General features: G+C 48.3%; 1 protein-coding gene across 5 annotated transcripts in view; it reads right to left on the minus strand.

Moving 5' to 3' along the window:
* The window catches only part of PTPRC (protein tyrosine phosphatase, receptor type C), an 83,807-nt gene that overhangs the window by 38,056 nt on the left and 19,754 nt on the right, over nucleotides 1-25,997 (minus strand). For 3 of the 5 annotated variants that reach the window (XM_025044713.1, XM_025044716.1, XM_025044712.1), the window contains 2 exons: nucleotides 3,746-3,775; nucleotides 221-430 (listed from right to left, as the gene is read on the minus strand). In XM_025044713.1, coding sequence (XP_024900481.1) covers nucleotides 221-430; nucleotides 3,746-3,775 — 240 coding nt within the window. The remainder of the gene's footprint in view (nucleotides 1-220; nucleotides 431-3,745; nucleotides 3,776-25,997) is intronic. The other 2 variants (XM_025044720.1, XM_025044718.1) reach the window with 1 other exon arrangement.

The following is a 25,997-nucleotide window of genomic DNA, read 5'->3' on the forward strand; positions in this document are numbered from 1 at the left end:
TGTTGGGGGGTGGGAGACGGGGGGGGCTTCTCTCCTTCGTCCTGCCCCCTAACAACACGTACTCACTATGCGAGTCAGGCCACATCCCACAAACACCTACATGTCCTGCCTCTTAGACACTTTCATAAAATCACACACAGAGAGACCGAGCACACAATGTAACGGCAAACTGTCCTGGTGACGTCAGAGACCAGGTTCCCTGAGCCCCTTCGGTTCGCACCTCGGTGCCACCCCGTCAGCTCAGGGCTACTAGCATTCTCCGGGGGCTGCGGGGGCGCCTCTGCGGAGGGCGCGCCTGGACTCGGGGGCGGCGTGGGCTCTGAGGAGTCGCTTTCTCGTTCAGAGATGCTTGCGGGTGAGGATGGAGTGGTGCGAGCAGGTAAGAGGTCACCTGGAGACCAAGCGCTGGACTTTTCTGCTGCGTTCGGTCCTGTTACGTTCGTGAGAGACAGAAGAAGGAGAAAGTCAGCCTGCGACTCAGACAGCGACACGCGTCCTCGCCCGCGCTGCGTAACCGCCAGTCGCTCCGGTGCGTGTGTGACACACGTGTGTACACGCGCGTGTGTCCGCACACAGTGTTCAGATGTGTCTGGGGTGCGTATAGATTTGTCAGTGCGTCTACACGTCCACACGCAAACATATACACAGATAGAGCTGCACACGGACGTGTAGATGCAATAGGTGGACCTGGGAACGGCAGCCGCAGTGCGGTGGCCAGAGAGAAACATCTGGAAACGCAGCTGAAAGCGGCCGTTCCTGCCCCTCCTTCAGCAGCCGGATCCCCGCCCGTCCTAAGCCAGAGGGTCGGGAAGGATGAAGCACGAGGCAAGAAACCGTCAAAGATGCCCGTGCAAAAAGGGCAGAGGCAGGTAGAGCGGGAAGGGGAGTAGAAGGACCACGGGTTCCAGGAGGAACAGTGAAAGGCAGAAGCTCCACGTGCACATTAATTTCGTCGATAAATCAAATTCGAACCAAGCGGAGGCTGGCGGAAGACTGGGGAACGAAGCCCGCAGACGGACACACACGCGGCCCGCGTCTGCGAGAACGTCTGCAACCGCCCGATAGCAAAGGAGCACAGCCGAGATGTGGAAACAACACTTTCCACAGCTTCGATTCTTTAGAAAGGAGATTAACGTGAGCAGGTGGCGTTAGCCGACAACGAACGTGCGGACGCGGTGGCTTCCGCGGGGCGATTTAGCACCGTGCATGAGAGGCCTTGAATTTTGTTCGGTGCTGTCTCTTTAGAAAGTGTATTTCTGTACAGAAGAAATGGAAACCACGCCAAAGTTGTTTGCTAAGAGACAAAAAGCCTATTGTGATCTGTGGATATTGGGATTAGAGAGGTACAGTTTTCCTGAATTTTCTATGTGTATCATGTATTTCTATTCATGGCAAAATTTACATTGTGCAAGATTGAATTAACAAAATCGAGTTATATCACACAAATATTTTTTTACAAATTCGGGTCAACAGATTGGATAAGAGAGAATGGCACAGACGTGAGAAGAAGAAGAAAATGCGAGAAACAGACAAACAACTAGCCGCGATGAAGCAGGAAAGAATTTAGAACAAAAATGAGAGATTGCTGAATAGGGAATGAGGAAAGCAGACCAGAAATGATGCGAAGAAGACCCGGCTTCATCCGTGAGTGTCAGAAACAACGCGAAATCCGTTTGTGCCAAAACCGTATAAAAACCTCCCGGACTAAGCGGACCGTCCCAGCGCCAGTGGACACGAAATATTGCAGAACTGTTGTTCGGTGGTGACAGAGACCCAAAGGGATCGTACCGTTGTTGTCTGTTATTTCCTAAAGGAAAATTTCAATTCCTAAAATTTCACCACCTAATAACTCACAAATAAATATTTTCTCTAACAAACGTCCACCCGTAATTACTTGCCAGCATATCCAACTAATAGGCAAGTAGCGACGTCCTGTCTTCAGTAAAATCTTCGGTCTAACTTGAGCATTCTCTCACCTGCTCCGTGTTGAATTAAAAAAGGGTGGGGTAGAGGGTGGGGAGAGACGGGAGGAAGACAGGGGAGGGAGAGAGGAGGGCAGGGAGGGAGGGAGGACCTTACGGTTCTACCCAATGCCATTCGTCGACCGTCATCGTTATAGACTTGACCGATAGTTCGCTCGTTTTAGGTTAAACTGACTTTGGTGTCGTCGGGGTTCCAGTGGTCTCTTTCTCACCCACTCTCAGTCTTTCGTCAGATTTGAATTACAGAGACGAGAAGGAAGATCACTCCAGATGCCTCACGCGATAACGCTACCCTATTTCGACGACTAACATTCTTAAAGATGGCTTCTACCCAGAAGCCTCCATCCTCCTGCACACATCTGAAGCTCAGTGCCCATTGCAAAGTTCCATAAATAAGAATGTGATTTAGAATTAGAAAACACACTTCCTTCCATCGCCATTTCTACACTGTCCCTGTGCCCCGCTTTGGAGACACCACTGGTTTTTACTGATTATATTCTTGTAGGAGAGACCGTTCTCGTTTGCATTTTGGGGCACGATTTTAACGTACCTGGTTTCATCACTGGGGGCTCGTTATAACAGAGTCAGTGTGGAGAGCATGGACACTCGAGAAGGCAGTGAGTCATGGAACATTTTGAGTTCTCCCCTCTCCATCCCTTTCCCAGCCCCCTTCCTGCGGAAACAGCCGGGGTCTGTGGCTGAGATTCGCTCACTCTTCCGTGAAAGGTAGAGTTGCTGAGTCGTCGTATGTGTGTAAATGGCATACGCCGGTCACAATCTCCTCTGTAGTAATGACTTTCATAGATTTACAAAACCTCTCTGCCGTACTATAAAACTATAAAGTTCTAATATTAGATCTTCTTTAAAAAAAAAAAAGTGAGAGAATACGCTTCTTATGCAGATCCAGGAGTGTTTTGTTACTATTTGCATAGTAATGCATTTTCATTTACTTATTAAAATGATTCCTTTAATAATCCAGTTCTCAGAGCGTTTTGAATGTGTCTCGTTAGAACTGTGCATTATAATTATTAAATCAGCATCGTCTTAATAGCTTTACTTACCTTCTTAATGTGTACTGTCAACCCTATGATTAATCAGGAAATTAATAATACACTTTCAATAACAATAACATTTAAGTGATGTAATTTATTTTTAACCAGATGCAGCCTAGTTTTTCTCTCTTATTTTGCATATATTATGTATGAATTTATTGTCTAAATTTATCTCAGGACTAGGATATTTGTTAAGACTGAGTACAATTGTGACAGTAGAATTTGGAAATAATTATTACAAAATATCTTAGTCTCAAAGCTTTTCTCTCGAAGGAAGATATATAGGTGTATATGCGTATATGTATGTATATGTACACATAAATATGTTTAAAATTCTCTGTACTTCCTCACATAATTCCTTAACTCATTTTTAACTATAAAGTTTTTTGATCTAACTTAAATTGATTTATTTATAGTGTTAAAATTTAAAAAGAGATTGGAATCCTGCCATTTGGCTTACTGTCATTTAAGAACAGCTATAATTTATATACAATAATACATAGATAAATAATAATATGTTCAGGTAGCTATCAAACTTTATATCTTATAAGCAGAAATGTTAAGAACAAGCAAATGTCAAGAACAATTCATAATTACAAAGTTTATCCTTACAAAATGATTTCACTAGATAATAGAAGATTTTATCAACATTAAATATATAAACTTAGCGACAAAAGATAAAATATATAAAATGCAAATATTAATTCTTACCAGGAGTGGAAGGGACTGTTGTATTATCTCCTGCAAAAAAACGAAAACAAACATCTCTCAGTAACTTTCGAATTTCCTACACATATGTAAACATGGATTAGATTTATACATACACAGCATCTCTGGCAGTTGGCACGAGCAAAGTGACGATTTTCAATTTTTAGTCCCTTTTACCACAATGAAACTATATATTTCTTCTCTCGATGTCAAGTTCACAAAGCCCACGTGTGTCAAAACTATGCTATTCGTTTTCTAATTCTCAGGTTAAATAAGAAAAATAATAGGATAGAAGAGAGCTATTGGAGTTCATTCCAAACCCACAAAAGACTCTGGAAAGACTTTTGGAAAGTTTTCTCCGAAGGCATCGTTTATGTAGATAATGACTATCGATTGAACACCTACCTACGAGGTGTTAGCTGTACAATAATAATTTTTTAAAAGCCATAGACCGTGATGGCAGATGAGACAGAGTATGCCAGAGAAGCATAGAGGAGGGTCACCTGATTTAGACTGCCAGGGTTGGTGGCTGGCTGGTGGAGGTGGCGTTAGAGAGAGTCTCTCGGGTACATTTAAGCTGTGACTTCGAAGATTGAAAACAGATAGCTTAGTCCTAGAGGAATGGTAAGTTGGGATTGTCTCCGAGACTGCAGGCGGCCATTGGAGGGAGATGCGTAAGAGCAGGTGTCATAGAAAAGCTTTTCGAGTTTAGGTCAAGCGAGTCGTGAAATGAAAATAGGTTATCAGAAGGCGGGGGACGGGAGAACTGGAGAAGGCAGACGAGAAAGATGGTGCTGCACATGAGGAAGATGGTACCAGGGGAAAAAAAACCCCGAGACTCTAAGGAGGTGGTCACTGAAACGCTCTAAATCTTCGGAAGTGAAGGAGGCAGAGAACGGGTAGTAAGGGAACGTTTGGGTTGACATCGCAACACCCTGGTGAGTCGCAGTGGGGAGCTCACGAAGCTTCCACTGAGCCAAAGAAGAAAGGAAACAGGTGGCAGAGGAAAATGCAATACACTCGGGCCCCCCGTGTAGAAACGTCAGCAGCGTTTGGACGAAGACGTTTAGGTCACAGATGCACTTGATTCCGGGCTGAGGCCGTAGAACTCCACGCAGATGGGTTCTGCAGCTCTAAAGCTGGAGGGGACCCCCACGTGACACGAAAGAGGGGCGCCCAGGACGGATCCTGGAGTTGAGTGATGTTTAAGGAGAAGACCGGCCACGGTGACCTAACTTTCTAGGTCGGAGGAAAGCCGAAGCCAACAAGAGGAAGAGGAGAGGCCGTTCCGAGAAGAAACGATTGGAGTCCAAGCGGTGAGAGGGACGAGGCTGACGGGGCGGATCGTCTGCGTCTGTGGGAGCGCGGGGCGGCCGGTTCCAGTGGGGTCATGGGGACTGCACCCCGTCTGCCGGGGACGGAGACGCGTTTTCATCCCCCGTGGTGGCAAACGTCTGTTAAACGGATCACGAGCCTCTTTCCCGAATAACAGTCGGCTGACGTTATGAGAGAGAATTAGGTTTCAGATGGAAGAACAAATTGACTAGTATTTAAGATACCTTTGCATCGTGATCAAAATGGCTTGAGATTTTATTTTCTGAGGACGAACTGATCGGAAAAGTTTTTTTTTCCCCATCAGAGGGTTATAGCCCAGTATTTGTACGGACATTTCCTGGTTTAGTTCTTTTTGTATTTTATATGTGATATATATTTATATGTTATATGTAAGTGTGTAATAAAATACATATGATTAAAATATATATAATATCTCATTTTCTCATTTTCTCTCTACTTTTTCTTAATCATTCATATTTAAGTACTTTTTAAAATTTACATTATTTATATTTTTGTCCCACCTTTTGTTTAGTGAGCTTTTATCTTTCTGTTTTATATAAAATAACATTTTCCTTTTTCCATTAATAGTTTTCCTTCTCCCCTTATTTATTCTTATTTCCTTCTAAATTAAGTTCTTAGAATTGTGCTGATTTGCAAGGGAAATAATAAGAAAAAATATCAGTGTAGCAGTAACTCACAGCTCTTGTGTTTTAAGGGAAAAGAAAAATAATCCTCATAATAGTGACAATTTTAGACTATTGCCACAGTGTGAAGATCTCCGCTCACTGCCACATTCGAAACATTTCAGTTGGTTCGCGTGTGTGAGCACTTCTTATATAATACCTGCCTCCACTTTGTCCAAGGACTATGTGAGCTTTTAAATATTTAAAACTATTTTGCTATGCCCTTTCTCAATAAAAACACCTAATTCCTTAGAACTGCAAAAAGGTTCATTTGATTCCATTAGGTTCGAGAAATATTCCTTGTTCGGCTGGCATGCTGTTCGGTGCTGGGTTCGGTTACGATGAGGCAAGGTCCTTTCCCCGTGAAGAGCTGATCATCCGTGAGATCTACTTATATCTCCAGCAGTCTGCGAAGACGTTTAGGTCGCAGATGTACTTGATTCCAACTAATAAGCAAAATTCCTTCTCCCGAGACCAGCGAGCATCACGTGAGGCGGGGAAGCAGGTCAGGGCGTGAAGCTCTGTAGCCGAGAACCAGGCCTATGACAGGTGTTCGGTAAGTAACGTCGTATGATTTTGAGCCAACGAGTCAACGCGAGGGAAAAATCCAACAGATCTGATGATGACGACTTGGGCAGAAGAGGCCGGAACAAGCCCTCCAGGCCATGAGAAGGAGATCCAACTTTTTTCCCAAAGCGATGGAAGCCATCGGATCAATGAATATAGAGGAGAAACCTAGCAGCTGATTTGACGTAAGGACACAGGAGAAGGTGGGGCACACGGGACAAGAGGAAGCCGGGTCTGCGGAGGAGACGGCGCTCGCAGCTCCGGGCGTTTGGGGGAGGGCGTCGGGCAGAACGTTTGGCGTGTGCGTCTGGAGTTTAAGGAGGACTTAGACGGGATGCAGAAACGTGGAAACTGCTGGCATGTGCCTGACCATCAAAACCCCGACCGTGGATGAAACCCCACGGAAGAGAACGTCGATTTAGAGAATAAGAAGAGGGTGATGCCCCGACCGTGATCAGTTTTAAGATTTGAAGAAAGAGGGAGAGAATTACACGCAGAGAGGCTGGAAGGAAAACAGTAAAAAACAGCAAAATGAAGAAATTCGAGGGATAAGGTGGTTTCGGAAAAAGGGAGACTGCCTAACGTTTTCTAATTCTCCAGAAAGGACAAGGGACATGATTTCCAGCAGACGCGGAGGGGAACTTAGGGGCAGAGCTCTCGGGGGCGGCCGAGGCTGGACGACAGATCGCAGCGGACGGAGGAATGAATGGGAAGTGAGAACTTGCGACCATCAGGGAGTGTCGCGTGAGATTTTTTTTTTTGCTTGAAAATAACAGGCGAAGTTATCCGACCGAAATGACTTCTGCGAAAAGCCGTCCGCTGGCTCCTGTAACTAAAATATCCGAGAGCGCTTCTGGCTTTAGTCACTGCTGCACTCGGCGGCACGAACGAGGTCGCCAGAGTCCGTCTCTCTCCGTTTCTTTGTCTTCCCTCCTCATTTCAGCTTCTTTAGAGAGTGTCCCTCTCTCTCTCACACACACAGCCTTTATTTTTTCTGGAAAACAATTCCAACCCTTCGGCATCACTGTAAAACTCAAATTGCCTGTCCTCGTAGTCACAGAGACCTCTCTCAGCAGATTTTCAGTCTCTGTAAAAACCTTTAGCCAACGCGACGAGTCACACGGAAATTATCGGGGTACTCCTTCATTTAAGAGAATGTCCTCAAGAAAATATTTAGGTATTGCAGCAACGCCACTTGAAATGACACTTTATTTCCATAAGCCGCACCCACTAGATGGCATAATTTAAAAAAAATGTTAATGGCTTGTTTAAATACCAAACCATTTAACTACAAATCTCGAAGTAGGAACACAGATAGAGGCAACGTCCATGCAACAGCCTAGTTAAAATTCCAACTACTATCTCAAGGATATTTCCAACCTCTCCCCACACATGATCTAATGGCTGTCACCTACAGGTAAGCAGTACACTGACGCATTGCACAGAGAACCTGTCACACAGGAGACGAGCTGGAGGACAGGAGAGGTTTCTTAGCTACTTGGCAGAGGCTCCGCCAGCAGATGTCCGCAGTAGCCGGTCATGTCGTTCCCACGTTTCGTGATGCTCCTTCGACCCCGACTCCAGGTGCCTGCTCCCCACAGTTCACGGACGCAGACTGCATCACGTCCTTCCCACAATCACAGTTAGCAGAGACCGCGCTGAATCTTCCTCTCGACGAGAAGACCCGATCCCATCGGTCATGTGACTGTGTGACGATGTCACGACCTACCCGTCTGGCGGCGGTGTATGGTCACGGAGTCACCTGCTTGGCCAGTGCAGGAAGAACTCGAGTTGGATGTAGGCGGGCAGCCCTGTACTCTTTGATCTCTGACTCCGTGCATCACTTAAAAGCAACCATATCCTGCTAGTGGAATCATAGGGAATAGTAGGAGATTGTGCTAACAGCGACAGCACCGCGACATAGGTAAACATTCCACACGCACGACGCCGGGTGAGGAAAACACGTCAGGAAAAACATGCGGCTGACAGGAAAGAACAGGCTTTGGTTTTCCTAAACGTCTGAGCTGCAGTGAGCCTTTCCTTACATCCTATAGACACATCAGATGACTATAGTGAAGCAGACACAGCAACGCACTTCGTGTTTTTATGGGTCATTCTTTCGCTTTACTGGGGACTGTATCATCTACTTTTTTTTTTTTCTTTTTTGAATGAAAACGCTTGGGTTTTTATTTAGACAAAGAAATATTTAGCAATATTCCAGTAGGGGGCACCATAGCACCAAAAATCTTTAAAGCATTTACCAGCAAACTCTTCCTGCCAGAGCCTGCTGAGAACAGCCAGGGGAGCCGGCCGGGCGCCCACACCCAGCGCGAAGACGCAGATAAAAAACGCGGGCTCTTCCAGGCCATGTCATCCTAACACGTGCATTGTTCCTGAATTTACCTTTCTCGATATGTTTCTTTAAAAACTCAAAACGTTTAAGGGATCACAATGCAAAGTCACCTTGAAGTCACACCCCGAAGTTCCCCATCAGAGTTTTCAGAAAAAAAACAACAACTAGGAATCAGTGGAGTGAAAGCGACATTTCGAAAGAGCTTGAAATGCCGCCCGCTCCCACCTCACCCCCGAGGAAGGAACGGAAAGCCATCGCATCTCCAAAGAGATTTGAACACGTCGGGTTCGACAAATCTAGGAAGAGCAGAAGGACGGAGGGCGAAACGGAACAGAAGCAACCAGCGCTTATTCGCAGCAGCTGCGTCAAAGGCGCGGGGGGCAGGTTTCGAGGGTGGGGGGTGCGTGTCTGGCCTCCGCAGAGACGCGGGCCGTGCAAAACGGAGAGAGCAAAGTAAGACCAAAAACGGCCAGAAACAGATATGCACGGTCTTCCTCTGATTTGCAAGGCATGCTAATCACACAACGCATAAATAAATTAAAAGTTGTACTTTTACTGACTGCAGACCGGAGAAGGTCCACAGACAGCAAACTGAGCAAATCACATCAAATTCGAACGTGGTTATGGAGTGAACACTCTTGCAAGTGACAAGATAGTATGTGGATTTCAGTGAGGCCCAGAAAACAGTCTTTTCTTCCCTCCCTTATATAATCTAATTATTGTAATTAGATTATCATTATAATCTATAATAACGATAATGTGATATTCCTATATCATTATAATGGCACACTGGTTATAATATAATAATGATAATACTGATATAACATCATAGATTTAATGATGATAATATACTAATGATAGCAAGAGCTTCGTTATGTACCAGACGCTGCGTAAATCTCTCTGCTTCTCTTTTTGCGTTTGAGCATCCCCACGGGCCAACGAGGTAGCGATGATCTTTCCTATTTTATAGGGAATGAAACCGAGACTCGGAGGAATTTAGTAAATGGTGCACAATCACACTCCTTCACGCGTTACCGTGAAGGAGAGTCTGTCTCCTAATAACTTCCCTGTCCTTTTTGTTAAAATGTTGGTTATCCTGTGACAAGGCCCAGAATTCCATGAGTAAAACAGTTCCCGCTCACCACCAGAAGATGTTTTCAGAGTTCTGACGCATACAGAAACATAGGATTTTAATCCATTGACATGTATGTCCCCTGACAGATAAGGGGACTAAGAGTCAATAAGCTTACATGCCTTTCTGACTCCATGCAGAGCAGTTGGGCCCACGGCCTACAAGCCCCACCAACTCCCACAGAATTTCGGGGTACTTTCCAGCATATCTGTTTAAGACACCACATCTTTAATACTAATGGACACCCAAGAAACACCAGACCAAAGCCTCTGACAAGAAAGAGCCCGAGAGAGAGACACACAACAAGGAGAAACCCCAAAACCAACTGCTTCACGTCTTCAGAGATGAGACGACATGGCGTCCACTGACAAAGGACGGTGGCTACAAAGAGCAGCACTTCAAGGTCAAGAGAGGAAGTTGACAGACACTGGCTACGATCTCCGAAGAAGGGAAACGATGGTACAACAGCACGTGCCTTTTAAAGGTGGAGAACTGTCCTAAAGTTGCGCGTTTGCTTCTAGAAGCGGGGGATTGAGACCGGGGAGTCGGATGGGGGCAAAGGATTGCTCTTTCTTCCCTATAGACGTTACGATGCTACTTAAACTTTCCACACACACATTGGAAGAAAAATATAAGGAAGAAAGATATCAGAATCCAAAAGTGAGGATGAAAAAGGCACGTGCACAGGGCCTCGGGGCAGAGTGAAAGTAAAGAATTTATTTTTAAATATAGCAGTGGTATCTAGCCGTCTATCTCTCCAGATTTGTCCTGTGCAGCATCACAAACATTCTCATTCACCCCCCTACGGGTGTGCGCACACACTACCTCTAACACTAGACGTGTATTTCTAGGTCTTTCCTGTTTGGTTTAAAACATCATGTTATCAAGTTCAGCCATGTTGATCAAGGGAACAAATAACAAAAAATAAATAAATAAATAAAGGCAAGATAACCATCTATAAAAGATTGATGACTCGGCCTTATTTTCTATCTTAACCTATTTATCTATAAGTCATGGGGGAAAAAAAACAAAACAAAACAGATGATCACTTCCTGTGTAATGACGGCTCCTCTGAGGTCTTTGATTTAGATTCGCGTGTCCTCAAATGTCCCACGGTCAAATTTGTTTCAGAAGTATTTCATGCCACATGTCCCTCGGGGAGATCTTATAAAGCATGTTAATGTATTAAAGGCAAAGAGAAATCTATGTAGCTTCCTTTAACCCCAAAGCTCCCAAAAGGTCTTGCCACGAACCCGTTTTTCCACGGGCAGACTGTAAACACTGCCATGACGCATGAGGACTGTGGAGCTGTGTTCTTCAGAAACAGCTCACGGTTCCGGTTTGTTTCAGTTCTGTGATGTACTTACAGATACAGAGAGAGAGAGAGAAAGAGGGAGACAGGAAGAGAGAGAAAGAGAGAGAGACAGAAAAGAGAGAGAGAATCAATAGTATCATAGTACTAATACATACAAAATCAAGGTTCGTGTTCATCTTGGCGGTGCATCAGATTAAAAATAAAAACTAACCAGATGAAAACAGAGCACAGGTGCCAGGCTCCGCCTCTGCAGCTCTGGCTCCGTGGGTGCGAGGCCTGTGGGTGGCCCTCTGTGCGCTGGCCCTTGTCACAGCTCTAAGGCTGAGTGTGGCGGGGAAAGGCGTCCAGAACCGTTGGTGAAGATACTTTCAGAACACTTCTCAGGATGGGTTTAAGCTCACATTAAATGTCTGTGCGTTTCTTCATTTATCTCAATCCAGGGATAAATACCTAACTCTTAAGATGGACTAAAGACAGCAGCGGCTTTTGCATCGGGGGAAGCCCTGGGTAAGCGTGGGTGTTTGCAGCCCTTCGGTAGGGCAGGGTAGGAGCATAGTCCGGGGGGACACAAAGAGTCACCAAGGATGCTTGCTCCGGGGCTGAGTCTGTTTTAGCAGCTATAATAGTACTGTCTTCAGTACTATTCATTATAGTGACCACTTAATCGCCAGCTACTGCGTGGATGGCACCAGGCTAAATAATTTTACACATGGCTTTGTCTAATCATTGCAGAAACCCTACAAAGTAGACGGTATTACCTTCTTTTCACAGACGATGGCTTAAAAAATAAATAAATCTATGCCAGGCGACAGAGGTGGCAGTGACAGCAGTTTGCTGTTAAATGCTGATCCGTCTGACTCTGAAAAGCTCGTTTGAGGAGATTCTGCTGTCAGAGAAAACTCCTTAACGGCACATCCAGTCCTTGTGCTAAAAATGCCATCGAGACCCGACCATGAGCAGCACACTGCCGGGCACGACCCATCGAAGTGGGTTTCAGAGGAAGTCGCACGTGGAAACTTATTTTTAAAAAGTGCAAATTGCTCGAACAGTGACTGTGAGAGAGGTCGGCTTTACTGTTTAGAAAAAAAGGTGTGTGTGGGGTGGGGAGCGTGGAGGGGTGGTGTGAACAGCCCTGTGGCAACATTGGTGTGAACTTGTCCTTCAGAAATGTTACCCAGATCCTCAAAGAAGGGAACAAACGCGCTTCAAATGTCACTCTGTCTACACTCAAGCTCCCGAACGGAGCAGGACATGGGGGCCCCCTGACCCCCCGGGGCCCCATCTCACAGACACCACCCAAATCCACGGAAGCCAGCGACGGGAGCGGAGGCCGACACAGCCCCCGATCAGTGGACACTCCGCGCAGAAGCACATGATGGACTCTCGGCTTAGAAGGGAAGCCGGGCCTCACGGCAGCAGCTCCGCTCCAAACGGACCAGGCCCCTGGCGAGCTGAGCTGGCGGGGCCGCCATGCTCAGCTCAGAGGCCCCGGCAGCGGCCGCTCTGCTCTTGTGGTTTCTTTCCCTTCTCGCTGTGCTTCTGTTTTTCTTATCCGAGGCTCGGGGGGAGAGGAAGAGGTGCGGCCTGTGCGGTTACGCGCCCGGAGCTTCTGAATGGGGCAACAGGTTGCCATGGCAACGCCGGCCGGGGCGAAGGCGCCACCTCTGCCTTTCTGCCCAGGCCGCCCATGAAACAACGAGCTGCCGCCCCGAACCTGAACTCCAGGCTCGTTTGTTTTGTTGGGTTTTTTCTTCTTTCTTTCTTTCTTTTCTCTTTTCCACAGATGAGGTTGATCATGAGGAACAGGGGTGTTTTCACTTCGGTTTGAAAAGCACTGGCCTGTGTGACTTTCGTGGGGAGGAAAAAGTTAAACTCAGCCTCACCCATGTGACACAGGGGGGCCCTCCCCTTGGCCGGGAAGGAAATGGGATTCGCTAATAATACACAGTGAAACTTGGAGAAAATCGATTCCATAGAACAAAAGCAGGACGACTGTGCTTCCTTGTTAAATAGGGTTCACTTTCCCCCCGATTATAAGGTAACCTAAGAGTGGAGGCGGGTGTTCCACACCTGTGCGGTTTCTCAGTGTCCTATGTGGATGTGACCACACCGCACCCCGCGCAAGCCAATGTCCTGAGCGAAATCCGCCACGCGGCTTCCTTAAAGTCACACTGGGAGGTCTCACAAAAGATCATTCTGGAACTCAGAAACGTGTAGGATCATTTTGCTGCCCGGGGTACGTTACTTGACCCCCTTCAGCCCTGGTGAGCAAAAGCTTTCCATGCTGAGTATTTCTACCAATTGTCTTATGTTTTCACTAAAAATAACAGCTTCGTGATATAAAAAAAAAAAAAAAATTAAAATAATACATTCCCATCCAGAAATTATAAATCCTAGGAAAGGGCAGGAAATACGTTTTTTTTTTTTTTTTTTTCCAGCTGCTTTGGGAAAAAATCATATTGGGTCAGTGTTTCCTGCCTTTTTATGTCAGAACAGTTTTCCTCCATCTTGAGTGAAAAAGGAACATGTTCGGGCTCCTCATACTACCTCGACATGACAAGTGTTACTGCTCTTGCTTCATGAACCAGGAAATGCACAGAACGGCAGCGGAAGTCAATGGCTCCCATACAGAATGAGTGAGGAACAGGGCGAAAACCCCAGCCCCGGGTCTACCAGATGCCCGGGCCTCCGTCTTCCGACCCATGTCCCTGCTCCAGGACGGGAGCGCTCAGGGCCTCTGCTGAGCTTCGGCACCCGGCGCTCAGACACCTAGCACCCGGGGGCCTGGCCCTTCCCCTCCCGCTGCCCCCACTGTCCTTCGAGCTCTGGGCACCTCCTGTTTCGCCAGACCTCGTGCTGGGCGTCCGAACCGCAGCCGCCCCGCTCCCTCCCGCGAGCTCGCCAGGCCCTGCCCCCGGGTCCCCCTCTCAGATCTGCTGCTTCTTCTTTGTCGAGATGTGTTACGAGGCGTTTCCCAAACCTTCGCCCTTGTCGTCGGAAGCGCTTCACCATCCTTCTCCAAACTGCCCGTCCAGTAACGTTCTCCATGTGCTCGGGCGAAGCCACGTTCAGTTCACGCACCTCTACTGTCACCCAGGAAGGCTTTGGGGGCATGTCTCCCCCTTGCCTGTCTCTTTGGCATCACCCTCTGTCATTCCTCCTTGAAATGACCCTGAACCACAGCCATCCTCGACACTTGGTGCAAACTCCAACTCCGTGACCGCTTCCCCGGTCTTCCCCGGCCGCCGAGGCCACCTAACGTTTAGCGTGAGCGTCATGCGTCCCACTCACGGGGATGCATCTCAGGGACTGAGCGAACAGACCCATTTTCTTTCTACACGGAGTGGTCCAGTGAAGGTCACGGGAGTTGGAAACGGCACACAAAGGTTTGGCTCACAGCACGGCCACTGTCCAGCTGTGTGACCTCGGAAAAGCGACATCCCCTCTCCGAATGTCAGCTCTTTTTCACTGAGTCTGTAATATCCACTCATAGGATATTAGGGTATCCATAGGATATCCACTCAATGGCTATTCAAGGGGACAGCGTTTGCGAGACACTTCGTGAGTCAGCACTGAGCATCCCTCGCTTAGCAACCCGGTCGTTACTGTCATCACCGCCATCAAGACGGTCACCGTCGGCCATCGGACTTGTGAATTCTATTTGTGTTTCTTAAAGGCACTGGTGAAATCGGAGTCCCTTGTGTCCTACCCAATGCTTAGTTCACAGAAAGCAAATGATACTTGAGATAGTTTGTGCCTCTGGCCTCACGGTGCCCAGACTCAGAGCAACATACTTTTGAAACTCATCGCAAGCTACGCCATGCGCGAATTCTCGTTTCCCCAGAAAGCATGGCGTTTCCTCTCGGCACGTTCATATTCTTTAGAATTTTCGTGTGTATTTATGTTTCTGTTACACAGTAAAGAGCAAAATGCCAAACGGTAGCCAGAAGGAGCGTGGCCTCTGCCCTCTCCCCCTGCGGGCCTGGTGTTGAACCCCAGCTCAGCCAGCTGGGTCCTCGTGCGGCTGAAACATCCGTGAGCTTTTCCACGTGGCAAAGGAGCCGTCACAGCAGGGCGGGTGGGACTACGCGGGGACTCGATGGAGCAGCTCTGGCAAAGGGCTCCGCGAGAGGCTGGCACCGCCGTAGTGGGGTCGAGCGAATGCTGGTTCAAGTTAGCGGCCGCCTCTCCCCCGGCCTCGTCTTCTCGGTGGCCATCGACGGGAAGAGTCTCCAAAGGAGATTTCAGAATCCGGTGAGAGTTCAAACTCCTTTGGGGAGCCACCAGGGCGGGCCATCCGGTCACTGCGTTGGCACATGAATCTCATTCCGTCATCAATGATGAGATGGCGGTGGGACTCTGGGCGCCCACTGTCTGGGATTCTGGATTTTTGCATCATTTTTCTACGATTATGCATCTGACGCTGGGCAAGGAAGAACGGGGTCCCCCTCCCGGATTCTGGGCTTCCGGGCGCCCCTCCGCCGGAGCGTGCTGGTCCCACTCGGCACCCCGTTTCACTGCCTTCCTTTGGCACGTCCCCTCGTCCCGAGAGGGCTTCGAAGGCCCCTCATCAGAAGCCAGGCTCGTGAGTGACAACGAGGCTACCAGCCCTCGCCAACACGTGGCTTCCAGTGCCCTGTCGCCTGTGATTCTGTCTGTACACTCGGGGTCCCAGCTGCCTCCCCTGGGCTCCGAGGCCCAGGCCCCACTCACAAACCTGCTCTGATGACCCCGCTTCCAGGCGAGCGCCCCGAAAACCACCTCAGAAGCCCCTCGCTGACTGATAAAATCTACCATCTGTCTCGAAAAGAGGCTTTTCGCAGCTGGATGGAAACAGACACGGCCTCTTTCTGGCTTCCTAGTGGTTTTCTGTTCTTTTTCATCGGTCACCTGAGGGATTCCCGAAGCCAAAGGACACCCAAGACTGTGTCCAACCGACGCTGGCATCGTCCACTTCGCCCCTCAGCCCGTGGCTTCCTGAGGCTCCACGCAGTGCCCGGGGCCAGCCCGCAGCCCCGCAGCCAACGCTCCCGGGGGCAAATGAAAAACGGTCTGGGTGAGTGAACCTACTTCCAAACCATAATGGTAACGACAGTGCCAAGTCCTCCAGCAGCAGGCGGGGTCGAAGTGACCCACTTGCAGAAGAGAAATTAAGCGACGAGAGTGAGTGACGTCACCCGGGAATACACCAACAGTGGCAGCACGTGAGGGGCCAGAGGAGAAGCAGGGCCCGGAAGGCTGAGGGAGGTCGACGGCCTGGCAACGGTGCTGTCATGTGTCATGACAACTAGAGAGGAAAGAGTTTCAAAAAGAAGGAAGTTGTCAAGAGGGACGAATGTCCCCAAGAGATGAAGCGAAGCAAACGCTCAAGCTGAGTCTGTTGGATCGAATTGTTTAGAGCCTGGGGGGCGGCGGCGGCGATACCGGGCATTTGTGCAAGTGGTTTCAGGGGCCACTGGGAGAAGCAGCCAGAAAACAGGGGGCGGATAAGGGAACCGGAAGGGAAAGCGTGCTCGCCGTAGGGCTGGCAAGAAAAATCTGGAAAAAGTCCGTGCAGGGGAAGAAGCAAGTGGGGAACAGTAACTAGACAGAGACCAGGAGCCCACAGGTGCTCGTCCCCCAGCTGCACTGTCATTAAAACTGCTTCTCTCACAATCGTGTTGTGATGATAATATCTAGAAACTGTTTGGAGTCCACGAAAAAAGATTTAAGGAAAGAAAATCGTGTAAATATTTCTGGGGCTTATTATCTGCCAAATCCACTAGGGAATTTTTTTTAAGTCTTTGTTATAATTTTCAGTGCTGGATGTGTCCGAAGCTATCACATATTCTTTTTCAGTGTTTTTCTTCAATGATATTTCTTCTTATTACCAATCTTTAACCCCCAAACTGATCAGATTTAATATCTAGGAAGCCGAATATGATTTTTAATAGTAAATTATACAAATGTTGTCATGGAGATTTTGGCTTCCAGCGTCTTTCCTTAAAAATGCTAAATTAACAATTGAAATGTTCATATTTAATATTTAAGGCTAAGTCTGTCACGTGGGCCCCAGCCAAACTGTGCCAGGGGGGTGTTTCACCGGTGACCTAATTTTCATATGCTAAATGAGGCCAGAGAGTATTATGCCTCTACCACTATCAAAACTCCTGAGATAGGTACAACAATGAATTTAAATCAGGAGCTAGTGATACCTTTTGGGGGGGCATAGAAAAATTAGCATTTATTCTTATAGTTCCGGACTAAGATGCTCGCAACGGAAACACTAAAAAGGGAACGCTATTAGTTTGTCTTTGCTAAGGTCCCTTTGAGTGACGCGGAAGGAGTACCTGATTTAAATTCATTCCCTTTACAAATGCGACTCGGGATGACGAAAGACTGTGCAGTTTGGGAAAAATCGTTCGCTAGACTCGACTCCTCGAAAGCTGGGTCATTAGTTGAGTGAAAATACAAACTGATGTGGAAAAATATCCTGACTGCATCTCTTCGTACAACAAATAGGTTTTTTGTTTGCTTGGGGGAGAGATGGCATTGCAGAGAGACAGGCAGGGGTTCTGCCCAATTCAGCAGTGGGATGATGAGCAAAAGTTAGACATGGCATGAAAACCAGGGGAAAACTTTATAATGAAGATTTTAAAAGAAATCGTTAACTTTTAAATCTAACCACATAATTTCTTTCAAAAGCAGCAAGTCGACTTATGTCTCAGGCTTTATAATTTGAAAAAATCTTGATCACACCACTTGGTCATCTCCCCACCCACTACATCGAGGAAGCCTTGTAGTAGACTTTCTAAGTCATCAAGTTACTTCTCAGTGACTCAAAGGAGTTCATTTCTTTTCTAAGCATAGTCGCTTTTAGTGAGCGTCAGAAACGAAGGTGCTGTCCTCCCCCCATGAGCACACACCCATCCACAAGCAAACTTAGTCTTCCTCTGCACAACGGCAGTTCATTAACAACTGGCTGAGTGTCATAGGAAAGACGTATGCTGGTAAAGAATGAAGGTTCTCAAAGTTTAAAAAAAGATCTCTTTCTGGGAGCACACAGAAGAGCAGGGCGTAGAGAGGCCCAGGCAGCGCCAGCAAGGTGTCAGAACGCGTAAGAGGACATCGGGTGTGGGTGGGCGGGAGCGGGCATCGGGAGAGCTGGCAGGTGACCAAGGTGAGTAGTCAGCGATACAGAACCTTGCAGAGGAGTCTGGTGACAGAGGAAGCGACGTGAAAAATTCGTTATTTCCCAAGCCACGCTAAAATCCACCACGATTTGAATTCTGAAAATAACCGTGATCATTTTTTTGTGGTTACTATGCAACCATTGAGCTATTTCTTTGCAGGTTTTGCCCAGGGCTCTAGTTGTGGGCACTATGTCACCCATGTTACGTGCACAGAAGTCACCCCTTTGAAACAAGTGCCATTAGGCTGAATCATACAAAATGGTGTCTTTTGTAAGTCGACGATGAGCAGACATCACCGATTTCACATACTTCAGCCAATATGCCACGTGTCACCTACTGTGCATATAAAAATACCTTCCGGCTAAATGCATCGTAGCCCTCAGGTGGTCCTGCCGCTTGCGACAGGGGTGGATGGCAGGCTTTTGCTGAGCTCTCCTCAACCCCCTTCAATGTCTATCTCTTCAGCAAAGGGCTTCCATCCTTCCACGGGGAGAAACGGATCTGCCCGTTCTGAAAGGCAAGGACATCTACCGATGCTCTGGGGGTCCGAAACCTGTGACCCCGTGCTGACCGCGCCTCTAGATTTCCGGGCTCAGTCTCCTCTGCTCCTTTGCTTTGCTCCCAGCCACCCTTCTCGCCTGATCCGAAAATTTCTTTGATTTTTCCTGGGCTACATTCGCGCTGCTGCCATATTTCTCTTCTCGCTTTTAAAATCACCTCTCCTGAGACAGAACCTCCTGGATGCCCTATCGCCCATTCCCGCCTTACCCCCGACCATTGTTCTTTCCTCCAAACCGCGCCATTGGAAGCACCATCCTCGTTTGGTACTTCCCCGCCGAGCGCAAGGGCCTTTCTGTGAGCCCGCGGGTCCCTCACCTGCTTCGTCTACATCTCGTCTGCCCTTAGCAGTGGCACGGGAGGCGCTTGGCCAAGCTAAAGCCGTCGGCTGGTACGCAGGCCCGGACCGCCGACGCCTCGCTGCCTCCTGCTCCTTCCAAGCGCCATGCCCTCCCTCCCCTGCTTCCTCTGGCTGACTCCTAGATGGCCTTTGGAACTCCGAATCGATGACATCACTTTCTGCCATCATGTCCCTCTGTGCGTGCGTTTAGGGCACGCGTGTCTCGCTGTGTTCCACCTTTGCCGTGGGGACCTGGAATGCTCCCCCCGCGCGCAGCCACGTGGCTCACTGGCCTCCTCCACTCCTGCTCTCCTCCTGGGAGCCACCCTCGCCCCTCCGACGCCGACGCCCCGCTGTGGCGCGAGCACATTCTAAGGCCGCCCTGGGCACTCGGGGCGAGCGGCCACCTGGATCCCCGTGTCCTGGCTTAGCTTCCGCCCTCTCGCTGAGAGGCCCAGAGTAGCCCCTCCCCCGCTCCCTCCTAGTTTATTTTTAATAAATATTTTCTCACCCCACGTTCCTGCCTAAAGGGCTTCGATACAGAGACGACGGATGCGAATCATGGATGTCTTTTTTCTGTATTTCTAGGGAGCGCTGTGAATTGCTGGCTTCATACATGTCTACATGTCTTATCCCATGAATATAGGGAACACGTTCTCAGGACAGAGAGCGTGACTTTTTCTTTTCTGAGCTCTCCCCAGGGTGGGTCTCACAGCTTCGTAGTTAGTACGGGTCCAATAACAGCTGGAACGAGTGAATGAGTGAATGAGCGAATGAATGAATGGATGAATGCCCCAGCCTTCGCTATCCATCAGCAATGCAACCCCAAAGCCCACATCTTGGCTTCTCAGACTTGTTTGGCCAGAGAAGTCGAAATCTTTTATCACCCTTCACTGCGAGACAGAATCGTTCCCATCTGAGGCGAGTTGACTCTGTTTCTTTGGAAAGCTCGTCAGATAAAATGGCCTCACATAGATCGAATCGCATGACGCGGCGACCAGCTATGGCAACTAGCGGACAAGATCAAGACGCAGTAGCTTTTCATAATGTCATTATTCCTTGTTTAATTTTATGAGAGAGGCTGGAAAGCTAGACTTTTCCCTTCTCAGTGCCCCCTCTACCCCCACATCTCTCCCCGCAAAGCAATGAATGGTCCCGTGAGGCATTTCTGGTCAATGAGTGCAGACAAGGCCTCTAGGGAAGGTTTCGGTCCCCGAACGAACAAACAAAACAAAGTCAAAGGTCACTAGGAAACACCTCTTGCCACTCTGTCCCTCCCTTTTTTCTCACTGGAATACACATGCAAGGTGTGGATGCACAGCAGCCATCAAGACACGTGAGGCGGCGAGCATGAGGACCGAAGCCCGCGGGACACGATGGCAGAAAAGAGACACGGGAAGAGGCCGGGCTGCTCGCGGCCTCCTCCTGCCTCTTGCTCACCATGAACTAAATTCCTCTTAGACGCCTGGCCACGTGGCTCCTCTTTACTAGTAATTATATTTCTCTTGTCTGCTAGCTGAATACAAAGCTGACCGATACAGGAACCTTACAGGACCATTCTGGAGGTTTCTTATAGCCATCTGTGTTCAAGCAAGGTTGCATTTAACTTATAAGGACAAATGAAAATGAACCTACTATTTTAAAAAGTATATCATGGTGGAAGTATTCACAGTCTACCCTGAAGACAGTGTGAACGTCACTTTGCTCGTGGAATGTTTTCTGCCCTTAACTTCTGTGTCTGGTCTGACTCACATAGACAGAATGTTCCTCACCAGCTCTGTGCTGGCTCTCCGCGTGTATGAAGTCTGCTCTTGTGTCTTAAACTCAGTTAATATATTAACAGACCCTGCGGTTTTACATTTACTTCAGCCTCTAGACATGTTTTGCAAATGTTTTAAATTATTTCCATTTCTTTGTAAGATAGACCAGCCTTACAAATAGTTTCTAAAAAGTTTTGGCCTAGAAAAGATCTGCTAAATCCAGGGACTCTGTTTTGGGGACACTGTGATCCCCAACAGAATCTCTCCCTTGCTGCTGCCCCTCCTTCCTACAGAAGTCACACACACACACACACACACACACACACACACACACACACACACACACACACACACGTTTGCTTCCATTGTTCGAACCTCTATGAGCACAAGCCCACCACTCTCCTTATATGTTCAAATGTGATTATTTGAGCAGACTGAAAGGTGATGAGCTGCCCTTGGTAGGTGAAGACATACCACTGACATTCCGAATGGTGCGTGCGCTGGAGCTGTCTCCCCAGGACTAGGAAGGATTCACTTACGTTTCTCCATATTCTCATTTTGTCCCTAATGTGCGGAACAGAATACGTTCGCCAATACTTCGGCCCTTTGCCGAACGTGTCCCCTAGTCCGTGCCACGGTGTTCACGGATGCGCTCTGTACGGAAACCATTGGGATGTCGGGCGGTAAGGAGCTGAGGCAGAGGGGCAGGAGGTTCTGAGTTCATCTGTTCCTGGGGACACATAGTGCGTGGAGGCGTTGGGATGAAATGTCACCGTGGTCCCCCAGATACCTCAGACAGCCACGAGGGTCCACCTTTGAGACCTGTGTCCGTGTACCTTGGGGAGCTGACTCGCTCACTAAGTCACTGTCTGCGCTCCAGCTGCTGTAACCCCGCTCCCGCCTGACTTGACTTCTTTGGCCCCTTTGGATGCCAAAACACGCCCATCGGAATCATGAGAAATAATAAATGCACTCCCCTAGGAAATACGATAGTCCAACGATGCGCGAAACTGCATCCAAGGCTGCGGGAGGGAATGTTCCAGAATCGTCCCCCTCACACTGGCTCCGGTTCCATTTGGATTCAAAAGATACTCCCCAAATCGGGAGACCTGAAGTTTTCATGAGCGGCCCCTCAAAACATCAGCCCGAATTGGATCGAGACGGCGTGTTCCTCTCTCTTCTTGTCCTGAACCCGTCGATGGGCGAGCAGCAGAAGCCGGAGGAGAAGGGGCCGATGCGGGACTCCCCGGGGGCAGGTGCTCACGGAGCCCACGAGGCCAGCGGAGGGAGACCCTGTCCTCGGCCACAGCGGGGTGGCTCTCGGGGGCCCGGCGCCTCCGAGGGGACACCACACTCTCTTTCCCAAACAGCCCGTTGCTGTGCCACACGCCCGGGCCCGAAGCAAGCGTGTCAGCCACAACGGCGCTGCCATATCCGAGCTGGAATTTTCTAAACTTGCCCAAAGCGTTCCCTGAGTCACATTAAAGGCCACTCCGCTAAGTGAGACTTCGTCATCGAGTGCCAGAACTCCTACAAAATTGTCCGTTGACAAAAACAAAAACAAACCAACCAACAAACAAAAAACCCAGTTGTTTTCTACATTGGGCCCCAAGGAGGTCACGAAAACGTCACGTCCAATGAAACCCGGTCTGTGAAAGACAGGTCGGGGCTTGGCGTGTCTACACAAGCAGCAGCTTTAAACGCCTTTTTGCCAACAAAGTCGTTTCTTTGGCTGTCAAATACTTGACAATCACAGCAGAATTCACCTCGAACTGCCATTTTGAGGAAATATTTTCCCGTGTCCGCAGTTCCCTTTCAAATATGAGAAGGTCGCCTGTTCCTCTTTCTCACAGCTGGCCACAGACACCGATGCTTTAATTATCCACAGACCAACTTTCTTAGAACATATAAACTTATGCGGACGGCCAAAAATGACAGCAGACGCTGCCTTAAATAGCATCGTTTCCCTTCCTGCTCACTCCCATTTCTTGCCACTTGATATACTTCTCCTTAGACGACCTAAACCCACGTGGATCAAAGGGGCTGAGCTCCAAAGCACCGAAAATGTTTACTGCTATTATTAGTGCAGAAAATTCTTTAGTTTGTGTTCCCCTCTGCTGGAAGGCAGGTAACGTGACGCCATGGCATAGCGATGGTAATAATCATTGCTGACGTGTATTGAACGCTGTCTATGCGCCATTTACTCTTTATTACCTGTGAGGTAGATGCTCAAATCAGCACCATTTGTAGACAAGGAGACTCAGGCACATGGAGGTCAAGCAACTGTCCCGAAGGAACGCAGGAACCGAAGTCTGGGAAGGCTGGTTATTGAGGTCTGCAAACTCGATCGAGCACAACGCCACCTTGTAACTTTTACCACCCATTAGTGCCACCAGATCAGTCCCGAATTCAGCGGGAGGTTACGGGGCTCCAGTGTCCAGGTGCGGACCGAGCTTCCGTTGGACCAAGCTGCTGACGAATATCTCCTTCTGCTCTTTCCAGAAGCTTGCCAGGACATCGGCTTGGTCAGACTCAGGACCGATCCCTCCGTCTGCCACAGACACACCTGTGCCCTCTTACGCTTCATGAGAATCTAAGCGTTCTTAATTAGATAAAGGGACCTTGTTCCTAAAGAACTCTGTTCTTCAAAAGAGAGATAAAAAGTTAAAGATCATTATTATTCAAACGGTGCCCATGACCAGCCTGGTTTGGCTCCATTAAGGGACTGAAAAGAATGGACTTCAGCCAGGTACGGAGGGAGCAGGTGCGCTCAGCGGGGCTCAGGTCTGGGGCCTCCGACTCCACAGAGAAGTCGTGTGGGTTCAGCCCTCCTCGCCGTGCGACTGCGTCGGGAGACGCCGCTATCCAACGGTAGTGTGACCGTCGCACACTTAGGGGCCTGTCGCATTCTCTAAGCGCACAGTCCTGGGAAGGAGTCCCACGTCAGGTGGCTGGAGCTCGGGGGCGGGGGGCCCGCGGTGGCTCAGCCCCTCCCTCCCGCGTTCATTCCGTGGGGAGTCACGGCACAAAGCGGGTGCTCCGTCCAGGGCGAGGGTTCAGAGGAGAAGCTACGATTTCCATAATTCCCATGGAAACCTCTAGACGGGACCGTTGCAGAGGCGGGCACGCCGAAGGTCGAAGGCCTGTCGGCCTCTGCCCTGAGAAGGGAGACGGTGGAACCGGACACCGGTGAGTCCGACGCCTGGAAGAGGCAGGGGCGCCCCCAGCGAGGAGAAGACGACACTTAGGCTTCTCGAGCTTCACAATTCCGTTTCCTCCTTTTCTCTCTATTTGGATTCCTATCCTTTCTCTCCTCATGACCAAATAAACCACTCCGACGCGTGACCTTCCCGCTTACAATGCATGTCGACATTCACGTTTCTGCTAATGCAGGCTTGTTTATATTCTTACATGTGTCTCTAAACACACAACTCTCAGGAACGTCCGAGTCCAAGTGACCCCGGAAACATAATACAGCCATATTTCAGGTGCTCAATATTATCAGTCATTTCAATAATTATTTTTATCGATATGATCGAAATAACCAACACGGCACGGAGCAAATGCGCTCCTTGAATCCGATCGGGTCGACTCTGAGATCGCCGGTGTGACAGGATCTAAAACGCTGGCCACCCAGATGGACACGGTAACTTCTCATCGGAAGTCACTTCCCATCCTTCAGAAGACAAACATCAGTTGAGTCCAGACACTGGGTCCCTGGATGACTCTGTTCGGTTCAGGACACCACACAGTGAGAATGGGACTGAAATCTGGGAGCATTCGGAAGAGGCTAACCAGAGGGTGGTGGGTGACCAGGGGTCCAGCACGGCACGCCAAATATAGAAAATTTAAGAAGACGTAGGGCATTTTTCTCCTAAGAAGAAATAGTGCAAGAATCCAAGATACACATTCGCATACTTGAAATACTGTTACATGGAAGAAGATACAGTCCTGGACTATGTTGCCTGTGTGAGGGAAAGAATTTTCTCCAGTTGGCTCACACCAGTGGTTCTCCAAGTGTGTTCTAGAGACGCAGGGGGGTCCCCAAGAACCTTCAAGGGTCTATTTTCATAATAATACTAAGATATTATTTGCCCTTTTTCTCTCTCACTGGAAAAAGTGGAAGCTGGATGTTTCCAGAAGCTCTATAGTACTGCACCAGACAGAATGTAAAACCAGATATGGGAATCCAGGTGACTTCTACTAAGACAGACATTTATATAGACATTATAAATAAAATGGTGCCGCTATTCTTACTAAATCTTTGGTTCGTAATATGTGCTTATCTTTCTATAAAAGCGTTATTTATATTAACATGTGTTAGATTTATTATTATTAAATTAATAGTAAATAAGTATTTTTAAATTCTCGATTTTGATTAGCATTAGGGTAAGTATAGATATAACTCACATCAAGAAAAACTCTTCGGGGTCCATACTTATGCTTAAGAACGAAGTTTGTTTTATTTCAAAAGACTTTTTTTAAGACGGAGTCCTCAGACTCAAATGTTTGTGAATCACCAGTTTCAGCCATGCTGTAGGAGATTTTGAAAGCACACGTTTCAGATCATTTAAGCTGCGTACCCCTAAACTAGGCTTTTCTTTTTTAAAAAAGTAGTCTTTGGAGAGTATTTGAACAGTAGGCATAAATGGTAAAGCCAGGTAAATGCCTTGATCGCTATGGCCTCCAAGATTTCTTTCAACTCAGAGAGTACAATTCTCTAGCGAAAGGGATTGAAGGGGACCTAAGTGAGAACGTTGGTCTTACAAGGCTGCCGAGAAAGTTAGCAGAGAGGCACGCGGTTAGGGGTGGAAGTTTTGGGGTGAAGCAAAAACAGAAGAATCTTAGCACCAGAGATGGTGACTTTGAGGTGCTGGGCTGAGGGGAGATTCTCTGCTGAAGAGAGAATCATGAGGCTTGAGGACTCACTGCCAACGTCACCTAGATTTCATAGGGGGACCCATCTGTGAAGGTGGGGTCTGGCTTCCATGATGGCCTCGCAAGTCTCCCCGAACATTCCAGAAACAAAGAGATAAGAAA

Source organism: Pteropus alecto, unplaced genomic scaffold, assembly GCF_000325575.1.
Source record: "Pteropus alecto unplaced genomic scaffold, ASM32557v1 scaffold90, whole genome shotgun sequence".
Taxonomy (NCBI): Eukaryota; Metazoa; Chordata; class Mammalia; order Chiroptera; family Pteropodidae; genus Pteropus; species Pteropus alecto.